This window comes from Pundamilia nyererei, unplaced genomic scaffold (genome assembly GCF_000239375.1).
Source record: "Pundamilia nyererei isolate P.nyererei 1_Seehausen unplaced genomic scaffold, PunNye1.0 scaffold00087, whole genome shotgun sequence".
Classification (NCBI taxonomy): domain Eukaryota; kingdom Metazoa; phylum Chordata; class Actinopteri; order Cichliformes; family Cichlidae; genus Pundamilia; species Pundamilia nyererei.
This window is the reverse complement of record NW_005187488.1, coordinates 1,415,348-1,429,842: the sequence shown is the minus strand read 5'-3', so window position 1 is coordinate 1,429,842 and position 14,495 is coordinate 1,415,348. Positions and strand designations below refer to the sequence as shown.

Sequence of the window (14,495 nt, the reverse complement as noted above, 5' to 3'; positions counted from 1 at the left end):
GTTTTGGTGAGACTTTGCAAAATGTAGCCTCGGTTTTCTCCTCCCAGCTGACACGAGAGCTAACCAGTGTGGTCTTCTGCTTCATCTGCTCTTCTGCGTACCTTGATTAGAACGAGTGGATATTTGAGTCACTGTCGCCTTCCTCTCAGGTCAAAGCAGTTCAGTCCATTCTCATCTGACATCAACAAAGCATTTTCACCCAGAGAACCGAGGCTCGCTGGGTGTTTTCTCTTTTCCACACTGGCTGTGTGGGAAAATCCACAGCAGATCGGCAGTTTCTCCAACCGGCACGAACAACCACGCCACCTTCAAAGTCCCCTACATTCCCTTTCCTCACTCCGACGCTCAGGTTGAACCTCAGCACGTCGTCTCGACCACGTCTACACCGAGTTGCTCCCATGTGGTCGTTAACAAGCAGGCGTACCTAATAAAATAACACGTGAATGTACACTTCACATATTTGCTGACTTTAAATGAAAGCAGAGCGCGTTTCCACGCAGTGAAATGTGCTCTATAAATAAAGCTGCCTTGCCTTGAATGAATCTACTCGCAATGTGAGCATCAATCGAACCAGAAACTTTTTATTTTGGGAAACACTCACAGGATATTTTCAGTGTTTTTCTTCTCCACCTTCCTTTTACTCAAAAAAAAGCATATATACAATGTTACATACGCGCCTCATTACTGAGTGAATTTAATTACAGCAAACACGCCAACACATTTACAGAGCAAGAAGCAGACGTTTCCTTTTCTTTCTGTGCCTTAATTAAATTATTATTTTTTCAGTTATTTAAAAAGAAATCTCTCTGCGATAATTATGTTCATCTAAACCTCGCAAAGCGGTGAAATTTCTCCATCTGAATAGAAAAAAAGAAGAAGTCTGAGCACCGAAACTGCAGCTACATTTGGTAACATAGCGGGTAAATGTTGGAGGAGGAGGACAGCTGAAGGATACAGCTCGAGGGGGGGTTCATGACCTCACGCATGCTCGCATTTTTCTTAAGTTTGTCATCTCTACATGTAGATTACAGCGCGTTCGCACTTGCGCAGGTCTGAGGTGATCTTTAGACCGTTCACAAACACAAACAAAGAGCAGAGAGTGGAGGTAGTAAGCAGCAGGGAGGTTTAATAACTGACTGTGGATTTTTATTTCCTGACGTATTGTGTGCCCTTTGAAATGGTGATCGAGCAGAGATCCTGTGATAAGAACGACCGAGCAGACGCTGCTGTCACTCCGGCCACTGAGGGGGGGAGGGGATGGGGGTCAGAGCAACTGAGAAGGGTCTGGGGATAAAACAACATATGGCGGAGGCCTCCTGCTCAAAAGCTGTTAAGAGAGAGGTCCTTCTCCCACTTCCTAGCTAAGCTGGAAAACAACACCCAGACAGGCAGACAGAGCTGCTGCTGCTGCTACAACTCCGTCTGGAGAATGTGAGCCATCCAGATAACAGATACACAAAACCATCGCTGGATAATGTACACACACACACACACACACACACACACACTCACAATGAGCTGCGCTCTATAATCTGACCTGCTGAACTGACTCCAGCACTCTGCCCGGAGCTCTGCCAGCCAGCCAGCCAGCAATCGAATCTGCCATGTGGATGGATATCTGAGAAGTGTGTTGGCATCTCTGGGAAGGCTGGAGGGATTTGAAGAGGCCAAACTTATCCCACACCGTACTAAACATATGAATCTGTGGGTTGTTACATGCACGGTCCCTGAAAGGCTTCGATTGGAGCTCTGAAACCTGCTAAAATCTGAGGATGAGGCTGCTTCCTTAAGACTTGCTTTAGAACAAATTCCCCATCTTTCATGTTATGTGCTGCTATATGTTTTGAAGCGCTTACAGAGCGTGCTTTTATTTTAATGTCGTTCGTGTTTACAAAAGGTGATTAAAGGTGAATAAAGCTGCAGGAACTGATTAATCGATTGGCGGATAATTCATTCTCCGGCATAGCTGATTAACAGCTTGAGTCATTTTTATTAACTGTGCTTTAATTTCAGCATCTAGCATGTTTTCACTTTTCATTTCGTCACCTTTTTTATGTAACTGATGAATATTTTTCTGAATTTCTCTTAGTTTAGTTTCGTCTGCAACAAACCCAAAAGCATGGACAGAAAAACCTCAAGTCTTACGAGAGGCTAAAAATGACCATTTTTACGTTATTGCTTGCAAATGTACTCAAACGAGCATGTGACTGGATTTATCAAACCCTTTCCGAGCCGAATTAAAGAGCATTTGCAGGTTCCTGTTTTATTTAGTTTAGCGGCGTGGAGGGCAGTGAGAGCGGCTGTCGTTCAGATTGTCATTAGCCCGTTTGAAGATTTCAGATCAGCTGCTAAAACTCTGCTTACAGTCTGGTGTTTACACGAAGCGACACACTTGATCACATTTGTCCTCCTCGCCGGCTATCTCATCTCCGTCGTGTGTTTGATTCGCTCCCCGCGGGAGGGTTATCAGTCATCTCGTCTGTGCTGTAGTTACTGTAAGTACTTTAATACTTTGAGAGGGCCCCGGCAGATGGAGGGCAGGCGCAGGACGAGTAAGAAGTTAAATCGTTCTCACTGAGCAGTTCTTTGATTTTGGTGTTTGTGTGGAGCATATTTATTGCGTTTGGGCTTTTTAAGCAATTATTTTTAACCTTCAAGACGTCACTCAAACAGCAGCAAGACATTTATATGTGTTGTTGTGACATTTTTCTATTTTAAAAACGTTTCCCACCATGATTTTCTTTTTAAATTAGCCCGTTGGGGTGGCGAGTATTTATTGAATTTATCCACTTATGATCACCGCATTCTAATGTTTTGCATTTCATTTTGATAATTTTACGTAAAAAAAAAAAAATTAATATTTTGAATGTTTCTGCAAAAAAAATAGCTCAACTATAACATATTTTTTTAAATTCTTGGCATTTTTCACTTTCTTTGACAGAGCGGTGCAGAGAGGAGGCAGGTAAGCAGGTAGTGAGCAGGTGTGGAACGACATGCATGGTCTGGGTTCGAACCCTGGTGCAACAAATATAGATGTGTAAACCCTCTGAGGTCATTTAAGATGACTCAAACCCTAAATATCCATGTAAAATACTGACCACAACAAAGAGCGAGGAGCCAGGAGGGAAAGAAAGTCACAGCATTTTACTAGTTTTTGTTGTTGCACCGCATATAAGCACACATTAACCTTACTATAACGGCAGTACTAAATGCATTTTTATACGTACACCATCTCCTCTTTACCGGGCGAGCAAACATTGTCGCACACACGATTATTAACATCAAATCCGAATTCTTTTCCTTTTTGTGTTCACATGTCACCTTCAACATGTCGCCCACAGAGATTCACTGAAGTGTAAACCGATTCAATTTGATTTACACAGCACCAAATCACAACAGCAGTCGCCTCCAGGTGCTTTATTTTGCAAGGTTAGGACCTATAGAGATAACCCCAACAATCACACAAGCCCCTATGAGCAAGCACTTGGTTATGGCGAGGAGGAAAAACTCCTTTTTTTTTACAGGAAGAAACCTCAGGCAGAACCAGACTCGACCACGGGCAGGGGTAACCGTCTACCACGGCCGGGTGGAGGTGAGGTGAGGGAGACAGGACAAAAGACACGCATCTGAGCAAATGTGTTAACAGATACTTCTGTATTGTATCATCTCTGATTGATTCCTGAAACACAATCTTCAGGATGTTAATTTGGTTACATAAAGCAGGATTACACTTCAGGGGCAGGCTAATTTGTCAGATTTTGAATTAGCTGGATTAGCCAAGATAGACTAACTCTGGAGTGTAGTGGTCAAGTCAAAGAGCCTCGGTTTGAAGGCCATCCGGTGTAAAAAATAAATAAATATTAATTACACATGCTTCTATCAGTTAAGACCTACTAGCTGATTATTTTATCCATCAACAGTTTTCAGTTGTCAGGAGAAAAGCTAACCGGGACGTTTTATTTGGTTTCTCACCCGTTAACAGTGAAACAGGATGCTCGACCTCTCGTAGCCTAAAGGGTCGGCTCACCAAAAACTGCACCGAAAGACGCTCTCGTTCACTTTTAGAGGTTTTCCAACCATGCAAATGGCTTTATGTGCTGACAGTTTGCAGATATTAATAACCACCCATTGAAAAGATCTTTTCAGGCTGCGCGCTGAAAACCATTAAACTTCCTGATAGAGAGAAATTTCAGTGAAAATCAAGGTCTGCGGATTTTTACTTGGGTTACCTGGATATTGTGTTTGGAAAGTCAAGTAGTTGTTGAATTAGATTTTTTAAAATGTTTTTATTTTGCTTTTCAATACCGTGGCGCCACAGAGGAAATGACTTTCACCTCTGCCGCATCACAGCGTGGAGGCACGCCGATATCTCACACCCCAAACAGCCTAACCCGAACCCCACTCGTCTTCCACTCGAGGTAACTGAGCTTAAACATTTTATTTGTGTAAATTTCTATGAAGGGAACAATGAAGGCAACCCAGCTGTGAGAGAAACTGAAGTTTACATTCGCTCTCAGTTACACAAACACGCTGTGAATCCACCGACGCCCGAGCCTACACTGTGTCATATTATGCTTTGGGTTTATCGGGGTTTTCCCACGGAGAGGGCTCGAAGGCTTCCTCGCCGACTTTCACGAGCAACAGAAGTCGCACAGCAGAAGGGAGGTGAGGGAGACAATGAGAGGAGAGGAGGAAGGGACTTCAGCCCACCCATCAGTCCTCGAACCGAAGCTCGGCCAAAGCCTGCTGCTGCTGCTGCGACCTTCAGGAACCGCAGCTATGACTGCATCCACAGTATTTATGTGTGTGTCTGTGTTTTTTGCATGTAAATCCATCTGCGCACGTGTGTCTTTGCTTTATTCGACCATGAAAGGAAAGGGAACGTCACCGCTCGCCACAAGCTCACAAACTGTGCCGAATCATCTCCCCCTCCTCATCCACCCCCCCAATCCGGTAGTGTAAATATTTCTCCATTCTGCAGTACACACGTCGAGGAACCTGCCACAAGTATTACAACAAGACTTTTCCATCTCATAATGTGGGGGAAGAGAAAGAGCAGAGGAGAGGAGAGGCATGGGAGGCGGGGGAAAAAAGCAGAGGGAAATATTTGGCTTGGAGCAGCCAGAGCCTCATCAAGGTTAATTGGTCTGTTGAGAGGACACACTCATCTGGCTCATCAATCACCTGGTCCATTGTTTCCTAAAGTCGGTCTCCGGGCGCAGGGCTTCGGCTCCGCAGCCCCTCTAATGACCGCTCCTGTCAAAAAGACAATACCTCATCTTGTTTCGGTGTATAAATCTCGCCGTGTCGCTAAGCCTGACACCGGCCCTGATTAAAATGGAGTCAGGTCTAAAACCCAGGACTTAAAAGGGTTTCACAAACATGCTTTATCGAGTCATTTTGACCTTCCCGGTGTACTTGAGGCTTTGGAAGAGGTGAGAGTCAGTTCAGCTGGATGATGATGCAGATATTTAGGACGACGGCACCCCGGCTCGTCTTTAAAGAGCATATAAACACTTCTGATCAACTTTGCCTACAGACATGACGCACAGTCCAGCTTCCCACCACACGTGCCTGCGTCTGTGGACAAGCAGTCATCGGTGTGACACGAGTTTCGAGTCTGCTTGTGGTCCACGAACAGACCCTAACTGAACACACACTTAAAAAGTCCCTATTTACTCAAATCCCCAAACATGACGACAAATATTGGCTGGAAAGCCTCAAAATGTTTCTCAGCGCACTCACGTTGTCATCCAAACGTTCATTTTAAAGCTTTTCTCGAGTAAAAGACTCAAATATCTAAATACTTTTAAATCGCAGACAACCGGCCCATTTACTACAAATCACCAGAGGCCTCCAGGTAACACTAGACCCACGTGAAGGGCACACAGGGTGCTCCACAGTGAAGAGTTTAAAGGAAGGAGTGGCGCCAATGCAGAGTTCGTCCAGCAGCAGCGCATGCAGCAGAGTAGCATCACAGTCACAATCAAGTCTTAAACTGTACAGCTATTAAAAGTCAAGCATCATTTCATCTTTCGAGGTTTCTCCAACTCACAGTCGGGCTAATTTGTGTGATTTCTTTAGTGAAAAGTCTGCTAGTTCTCCACTTTCTCAACAACGTAAAGATTATGATTAGAAAATGTAAAAACACTCTTGAGATGAACATGAACTATCGCAAAGTCTTGTCACCTTCTTAAAAAGCTGTGCTCTGTTTCAGAATCTGAGTAAAGGTGAAGCTTAATTCATCTTTTTCAGGAAGTTAAAACCACAACGCAGCTCCAGAGTTAGACACTCTGCAAACTATGGGTTGTGACGTCCTGAGAGGAATGTAAGAGATGGCGAGATGATTAAAAATGATTCTTTTTCTCTCTTTGCTGTCATTTTTATTTTTGTGTATGTCACAACTACAGTTTGGCTGCATGTTTGTAGCTAATCTTTCGCCTCGTTTCCCGTCGTCTTCTGTTGACCGTATGAGAAAAAAATGACAAAAGCTGATACTATTAGGCGGACAGCACAATTGTAACATGGGCGGTTTGATGATTTACTGATTTTAATCACCACAACATGAGTCGAATTCATAAGAAAACGATGCCTCGCGCTTTGGGAAGTCACGGTCGGTCGTTTTCCTGTGAAATTCTGCACCGATACAATTTTTTTCTTGGTTCATTCATTTTTATTGTTGCTATTTTTTGTCTTATGGGTCAGTAAACCACAGAAATCTTTTGTTTGGAAGTCTTTGAGCGCTTCACTGCGCTATTTCTGAACACTTCAGCGCAGGGTGGATGCGGCACAACGAGATAAAGGTCAGATAATGCTATCTGTAAAAGCCACCTTATTCCCCTAAAAGGCCGATATCAACAGATACATCAGTGTTAGCTGCTTAACTGGAACAAGAATTGATGACAGGTAGATTTAAAAGGTCGAGTCACTGGCGCAAACTGTATCCACACTCGAATCAAAGTTCTAACTACAAAGTGACGCTTACAGATTTGTTTTTTCACCGCTCTCAACCCTCGAAATGCATTCGTCTCCTCACCAAAACAAACCACTACTGAAGCAGACTTTGTGTGCTGCGTGTGGTTAATGGCAATAGTTGCTTAACCTCTAAACCATGAGCAACACTTCACTTGACATTTCATGCTAGCTTTTGCATGAATGGGCTGATTGTACCCCCGCATCATTTCCGGCATGGCCGCCTGCCTCGGCTCCGTCTACGATACTACATCGGTTTGTCTCGTGACCTCACAGGTTCAAATTGTTTCACGCCGCCTGGAAGGCTGCTCCGGCTTCGCTGTTTTGAGCGGACTCGTCATTTCCCCCCCTTTTTCTGTCTGTTACTCGCAGGGAAGCATGCTCAGTGAGCGCCTCTGTTCGCCAAAGGGGGAGCTGGCTGCTTTTCGCTTCTACTGCTGCTGCTGAGCTTCTATTTCTTTTCTCTCGCTCTCTCTCCTTTTTTTTTATTTATTTATTTTTTATTAGGGGGGTAAGAAACCCTCTTCTCCACATCCTCCTCCTGCTCCAGCCCCATCCATCCATCCACGCTGCTCCACTTCTCACTCTCTCAAGCCATCTCCTCACAGGCTGGGATCCAGGGGGCTGGAAATAACCTTCACATGGCCAGCTTTACCCAGCTATCTCGCACACACAGACCGCCGCTGCTGCTGCTGCTGCACCGACTCATACACACACACACACACACACAGACACACACATACACACACACACACACACAGATGCATGCCAGAGCCCAGCTCCCTTCACGGGAATGACGGACAGCGCCACTCACCACTCCATGGACCAGGAACTCAAACAGTTTGCTCTTGGTGGCTTTCCTGGCTCCCCCCGCCGTCTCCTCCATAGCCATTTGCTCAGTCCCCTCCGTTCACCCTGCTATGTCTCCCCTCTCCTTCTTTTGTCTTTCCCTCTCCCTTCACCCAGCCTCCTGTTCCCCTCCCCTGCTCCACTTTCCTTCTCTTTGTGCTCTCCTTTTCAGCACTGCCTGTCCCTGACTCTCCTTCTCTCTCTCTCTCTCACTGCCTCGCTAGCTCTCTCTCTCTCTCTCTCTCTCTCCCTCTTCCCTCCCTCTCCCTCTATTTTGAATGTGCAGCAGCCCTGCCAGCCTCTCACTGTGTCTAGCTCACTTTTTAGTTGAGCTGCCTTTCAGGAGCCCAGCACGTCGCTTGGAGGTGGAGGGGAGGGGGGAGAGAGAGAGAGAAAGAGAGAGAGAGAGAAGCTGTGTGGGGGTCTGGCAGGGGGGTTTCAGCCAGCCCACTCTGCCGCTCCCCCGCACAGCTGTTGCATTCCAATGGTAGATAAGGGCATGCGGGGCGGCCAGGCTGCCGCTTGGTGGGTGGGGGGTAAACTCAGTTAGCCATTTCTCTGCTGCAGCACCCCCCCCCCGTCCTCCCCTCCGGTGACCAACCGAGAGGCCACGGTCAGCACACGCAGAGCTCCGACTCTGGGCTCATTCTCAAAAAAGGACATTGGGCTCTTAAAGGGGCCACGCTTGCATATCATTACCACATGTGCGCACTGCCATATATGACGTGCTGGTGATGAATATAGGAGTAGGTCGATGCCATTTCCTGAACTCAAAGCAAGACCACTCAAGACACACTTGAGTATTTCTGAGCGAGCCAACGGGCTCTGGAGCCACTTCACAAAAGGCCACGTCAAGATCACCTTCATTTCCTGCCTCCCTCTGCCGGCCCTCGTCAGGGTGCATTCACAGGTTACAAGTGTTTCCTTCAACTCGCCTCATTAGCGTTTACCTTTTACCCAGTGGTGCAGCCAGAGGCTACGCTTAGGCTGTAACAAACAAAACAAGGCCGGCCTGCACAGCAAGGTGACTGTGTCTCCCCGCACGTGTAATAAGGTTGTGCTGTGATTTCTTCCAGGTCGCTTTCTGAAGCTTCCTCAGCAAAAAAATGCAGGGGAAGGCGACAACGCATTCGTCCACTGAAGGTCACAGAGAGAAAGAGTAACACACAGACGGCTGCTTTGATTTCAACATGACATGCTGACACACACACACACACACGCACACAGGTCATTATTCTGACGCAAACCACGCCACGCTGAAGATTATGAGTCTTTCAAGTCAGCTTCAGCTCCCCCCCCCCTCATTCTCGCACTCCCCTTCACCCGGCCGTCAGATCAGAGGAGTGAAATATTCATGAGGTTATCTGACTGACAAAGGGGGCAAAGTGGGGCATGTTCAAAAAGGCGGCTTGGCTTTGTGACAAAGGACGGCAAACTGTCACCCTCCTTTTCCTCTGTTCTGCTGAAAAGAGCTGAACGGCATGTAAGCAGCCAATTAGCACGCAACGTGCCGGTTAATCATCACCGTAAAGCGACGAGCTCGTTCTTTAAAAAAGGAGCAAAAACTCTTTGGTTAATGCGGGAGCTCAGAGGTCGTGACCTTCTCGAGGATGCGCCATGCCTCAGGACCCAGGCCTGTTTTAGTCATCTGCATTAGCTCTTATGTGACTTAAAGCCACCGTTACTGAGGGTTAGTTAAGCAGCAGCAATCCATTAAAGAAATAAAAATAAATTCAAACACATGCCCCTCGAACTTCCTCAAGTCTCTGATTACTGGGTTATTGACAGATAAATGTTGGCCCTCGCATCGGCCGCTGACAGCTTGGTGGTGACACCTGCTGCTGAGATGAGTGTACTGCCGCAGCCATTATTTCAGTCTGGGAAGGTTCGAGGAGCAAAAACCTTCCTTGAATTATATATTTTTTCCTTTTAAAGCAGCATCAATCGACTTGCATTCTCGCATCCCGTCAGATTAACCTTTAATCACCTGTGTGGACTTTAAATATAATAATCGCACTGGCGTACGAGGTGTACGTCTCAATTTCCTGCAAGGTCAAAAGCTCAAACCCGCCGAGCTTATCCATGCAGATCCAGGGATTGTGCCAATCTCCCGTTTCTCCAGCAACAACACGTGGGCGTTGAACGATAACAAAGAGATCTAGCAGCTCGGGCGATGCGAAAGGAAGCCTCGAGCGCAGGAGTACCCCCTGCTGGCCCCCCATCAGCTCCCTCACCAAAGCCAGTCAGTCTCACCAAATGGTAATGTCCCAGTGTGTAGCAGGGGGGGGATTACAGGGGGTAAGGGAGCCACAGTAGTGCTATTAATGCCCAACAGGGGGAGCAAACAAGCAGGCAGGGAGGAGCAGGCTGTTTGAATGGGAAGGAGGGCTCCATATTTAGGGTCTGGCTGCACTGAGGATAAAAACCCAATGATGGCAATCAAGGGACATTAGGGAGAGCAAAATAACTTTTCTGATAATCTGTAATGTCTGGAGCCAGCTTCCAAAAGAGGATTTCATTCCCAAAGCATCTCTTCAGAGGTTTTAATCATTCTTCACTTCCTCATTCGGCCACATGAGGGCATCAAAGAGCTCACCATATACACAGTGCAACAGAAAGCAACAACAATGGCCTGTTTCTGCTCCTGCAAAGCCAACTGCACCCCTGTGCTGCAGTACGTTCTCCTCAAAGACGGCCTGGGAGAAGAAAAATATTAGAAAATTATCTCGGTGTATAAAACAGGATGCGTTTAACCCTGCAAGCTTTTACAAAACTTTCCAAGTTGTTCGATTTGCCCATCTTTCTCTTTATAAACTCTTTAAACATTTGCCACAAAAACGACTCAGGACAAGAGGCAAACGGCGATTAATGAATTATTATGTTGATGAAGATACTAACTGATTAACTATCTACTTTTTCCTTTTGTAGTAGTCACGTGCCATAAAACCTCAGAGGAGGTTTATTATAAGCAGAAAAACAGTTTTTTTGAAGCAGTAAAAATATAATGTGGGGTTGAAAAGAAAAAAAACATGTTGTAGTAAATCCACATTTTCTGTTATGACAAAAAAGCCATGAAAACCATGAAAGGATCGCTCAGCGAAGCACAAGCTTTTGTTTTTTCTTAAGGGCAACTTATAAAAATCCTACTGTACAGCATCTTAGTGATGATAAAAAAAATGGGTTTCCATTATATATGTATTTTTTTGACTCTACTAGAGCAGTTTCTATGATTCAGAATTAAAAGAGTTATCTTATAGCCCTGAGCCTGATTCTGCTAGAGGTGTCTTCCTGTTAAAAGGGAGTTTTTCCTTCCCACTGTTGCCAAAGTGCTTGTTCATAAGGGGTCGTCTGATTGTTGGGGTTTCTCTGTCTTTAACTTACAGAAAAAGTGCCTTGAGGCGACTGTTGTTGTGATTCAAATGCTATAGACGAAAACTGAACTGAATTGAATACTGGGTCTTGATTAAGGCCCTCAGTTTGTCCTCTATATAAAAACAAGCTTCTTTAGCTCCTCCCCCTCTTTAAGCCAAATGCCTTCTGATTAGCTGACCCTTGCAAACAGCAAGTGGGCGGGGCTTCTTCTCTTACAGCCACAGCATATTAGGAATATCCACTCTAGCTGACATCACGCAGATCAAAGAGCAGAAAAAAATGTCTTAAATGGAGCGTTCAGAGCCATGCTTTTGTTATTATGTTTTCACCCGTTCAAAAGAAAAATCTAAAACTATCTATAGTCAAAAATTCAGGTATTAACATAAAATTCTGTCTTGCTAATTCTGACGTCTGAGAACGATTTAATTTTCACAAGTATATTTACAGTGGTGGAAACAAGCTTTCTTAAGGAGCGGCCTATCACTTCCTCACACCCTGACCTCAGTATGTCATGCAGGATAAGCTTATTATAGGCATCCATCACCGTTACAGTAGATGAAAACTACAACAGGTCACCTTTAGTAAGAGAAAAATAATAAAATACTGAAACATCGGCTTTTTCTCGCTACACCGACGGCTAAAACGTGTTGCATGTGACGCCACCTTTTCTCAACTCAGTCTCACCCACTTTAAACCAATGAGACGAGAGAATACAGAAAAGAAAACACAGAGAGAAGGATCTCCCTGAACTATATCTGAACTAACATGGCTTATAGTTTTATGTAAATACAGGACAGCATCGCTCAGAGTGATTCAGGAAACCGTGTCAGGGCTTTTAAGGCTCTCAGTGTGAAAAGGCTGGCAGCTGTGGGTGTTTATGATCAAGGCTACAAAAGTTTGAACGCAGAACAAGTGGATTAGATATGAATGTAGTCACATTTTTCTTTCTTTGTCTTTCGTGAAGTTCATAACGGGTAAGAAAAGCTTGCCGAAGCTACATATACTTGATTTCTTTGCGCTTTTTAACCAATGATGTGAAGCAAAAGGCCGAGAGAAAGAAATACAGAAAAGAAAAGGGGCGATTTTGCTGCTATGTGCAGAAAAAGCAAAGAGTGAAATTGGCACCGCCACTGAGGTATAACGCACAGCTCCCAGTGGCAAGGTTTACATACCAGAAGCCACGAACCTGCCCTCGTCAACATTATTGCCACAGACAGATGGGGCGCACTAGGGGGAATATGGACCGGGCACGAAGAAAAGTCTCACTCCCTCCCACCACTGGGCCCCTCTCCTCTCTTTCTTCAGTTTAATAGCTGCAGACAAAACCCAGCTCAAGCCGCTTAAAGGCCAGAGCTCTCGGAAAGCCACTCAACAGTCATCAGCCGCCATCAAAGGGACTGTACAAAAGCTCGCAGCGCTGCACCTTCGCTGAAGGGGGGATTAGAGAGAAGGGAAGTACGTTTTGGTACCGAGTCCTTGCAGCTCGGCATTTGTAATGAACAGGAACCTGCAGAGAAAGAGAGAAAAGTCTCCCATGACGGCTGAAAATAATGGAGCATCTGCTGATATTTTTGTGATCAAAGTAGTTCGGCACAATACACTGTGAGGTGAAAAACGTCGGCACAAAGCAGCAGCGTTCCCATGGATATTTTTTGCCACTAAGGCATGTTAAGCACCGAACCTTAGAAGCCGCAGATAAGAAGTTTAGGGTCGACCTTGGCTTTCGGGGGTTGTTTGGGACAAAGCATCTTTATCCAGACAGCGTTTATGCTTCGGCTGCTGAAGAGACGCCGTGGGAGCAGATGGGAAGAGGACGCAACAGTAATGAGCCAAGTTTCCCCGCAAGCGACAAGCTCCACACTGGGACGAGCCTGCGGCGTTACCTGCCTCGGGGTATTTCCTGTTTGCTGTAGCCATGACAACGGGATAATCTGCCTTGTGTTCAGAGCTAACAGCCAATCCGGTGAAAGCAACTTCGCTGACTTCAAAAGTGGAGCAGCAGCTGGTGAAGCGCGAGAGGAACCATTTCAGATCTTAAGCTGTGAAACTGAAAAGAAAGCCGAGTTTTAGGGAGAGAGGGAAGACTTCGGCTCGTGTTAGTCAGCGGCGAGGTCAGCACGATCAGCTCTGACACAAGCATACAGTGAAAAACAGCCGCTCAGTATGAATAAACCTCGCCAGCTCCCATATAAAATTCTACAGGATGAAAAATAAAGCTGGCAGGATAATTCCCCCCCTCCTCCAAACTCTCCCTCTCTCACTGCTCCCCTTCCTCTTCTTTCCTTCTCTGCATCCAAGCTAAGTGTTAGCCCTGATCTTTCAACACCACTCCGCCCGTGCCGGACGGGACACGGAGACGACAGAACGAGGGCAGGATCGTTACGTGCAGGGCAGAGTTAAAAATCATGGATGAAGAGCAGAGCCACATCTTTAAAACTGGACGCACTCCTTCAGTGGTAGTTTGTACCTCCAATATGCAGAAATACAGCTCGAATTTCTAAGCCAGCTTCAATAAAAAGTATTATCTAATGTGAATACAGTGCAAAAAAAAGTATGATTTGTGAAAAGGCAATTGCCTGCTAAACCCTAATAACCGGTTGTTCCACCCTTGGCAGTGAGAACTGCAGTCAAGCATTTGTGATAACTGTTAATGAGTCTTTCACATCGCTGTGGAGGAATTTAGTTCCACTCGTCTTTGCAGTACTGTTTTAATTCAGCCACATTAGAAGCTTTTCCAGCACGAGCAGCCCGTTTAAAGTCGTGCCAGAGCATCTAAGTCAGATTTAAGGCTGTACTTTGACCAGGCCACTCCAAAACCTTCAGTTTGTTTTGTTTGTTGAGCGATCAGAGGTGGACTTACTGGGGTGCTTTGAGTGCTCTTGAGCTTCGAGGCACAAACTGATGTTCAGATATTCTCCTTCAGGACTTCGGGCAGAGATACGAACTCATGGTTCCCTTAATATTGACAGCTCTTCCAGTAATTGAAGGAATTTTGGTAGGCTGGCCACCTTTGGAAAGGTTTCTTGCTGTTCCAAATTACTCCATTTGTGTTTAATGGTTCTCACTGTGGTTCACTGGATGGTTTACATCCAGACTAATAGCTGCTTCACTTTGTCAGACAGGTTATATTTAAGTGATTTCTTGATTCAGCTGTGCTGGCAGTAATCAGGCCTGATAAACTGAAATCAGCCTTCCAAACAACTTGATCGTTCACAGTTAATCTATGATTTAATAATTACCTGTTCACATAGGTCCAGGTAGGGCTGCATAGCTTTTTTCCATTCATAAATTCAATCATCATT

At 45.5% G+C, this 14,495-nt stretch overlaps 1 protein-coding gene across 5 annotated transcripts in view; it reads right to left on the bottom strand.

Annotated features, from left to right (window-relative positions):
- Window positions 1-14,495, bottom strand: part of smarcd3b (SWI/SNF related BAF chromatin remodeling complex subunit D3b) — a 55,684-nt gene that overhangs the window by 29,128 nt on the left and 12,061 nt on the right. For 3 of the 5 annotated variants that reach the window (XM_005738864.1, XM_005738867.1, XM_005738868.1), the window contains exon 1: window positions 7,787-8,042. The exons of 1 other annotated variant lie outside the window; for it this stretch is intronic. In XM_005738864.1, the coding sequence (XP_005738921.1) occupies window positions 7,787-7,864 (78 nt within the window). In that variant the 5' untranslated portion in view covers window positions 7,865-8,042. Of the gene's footprint in view, window positions 1-7,786; window positions 8,044-14,495 lie in introns of those variants that run through there. One more of the 5 variants, XM_005738865.1, reaches the window with a different exon arrangement.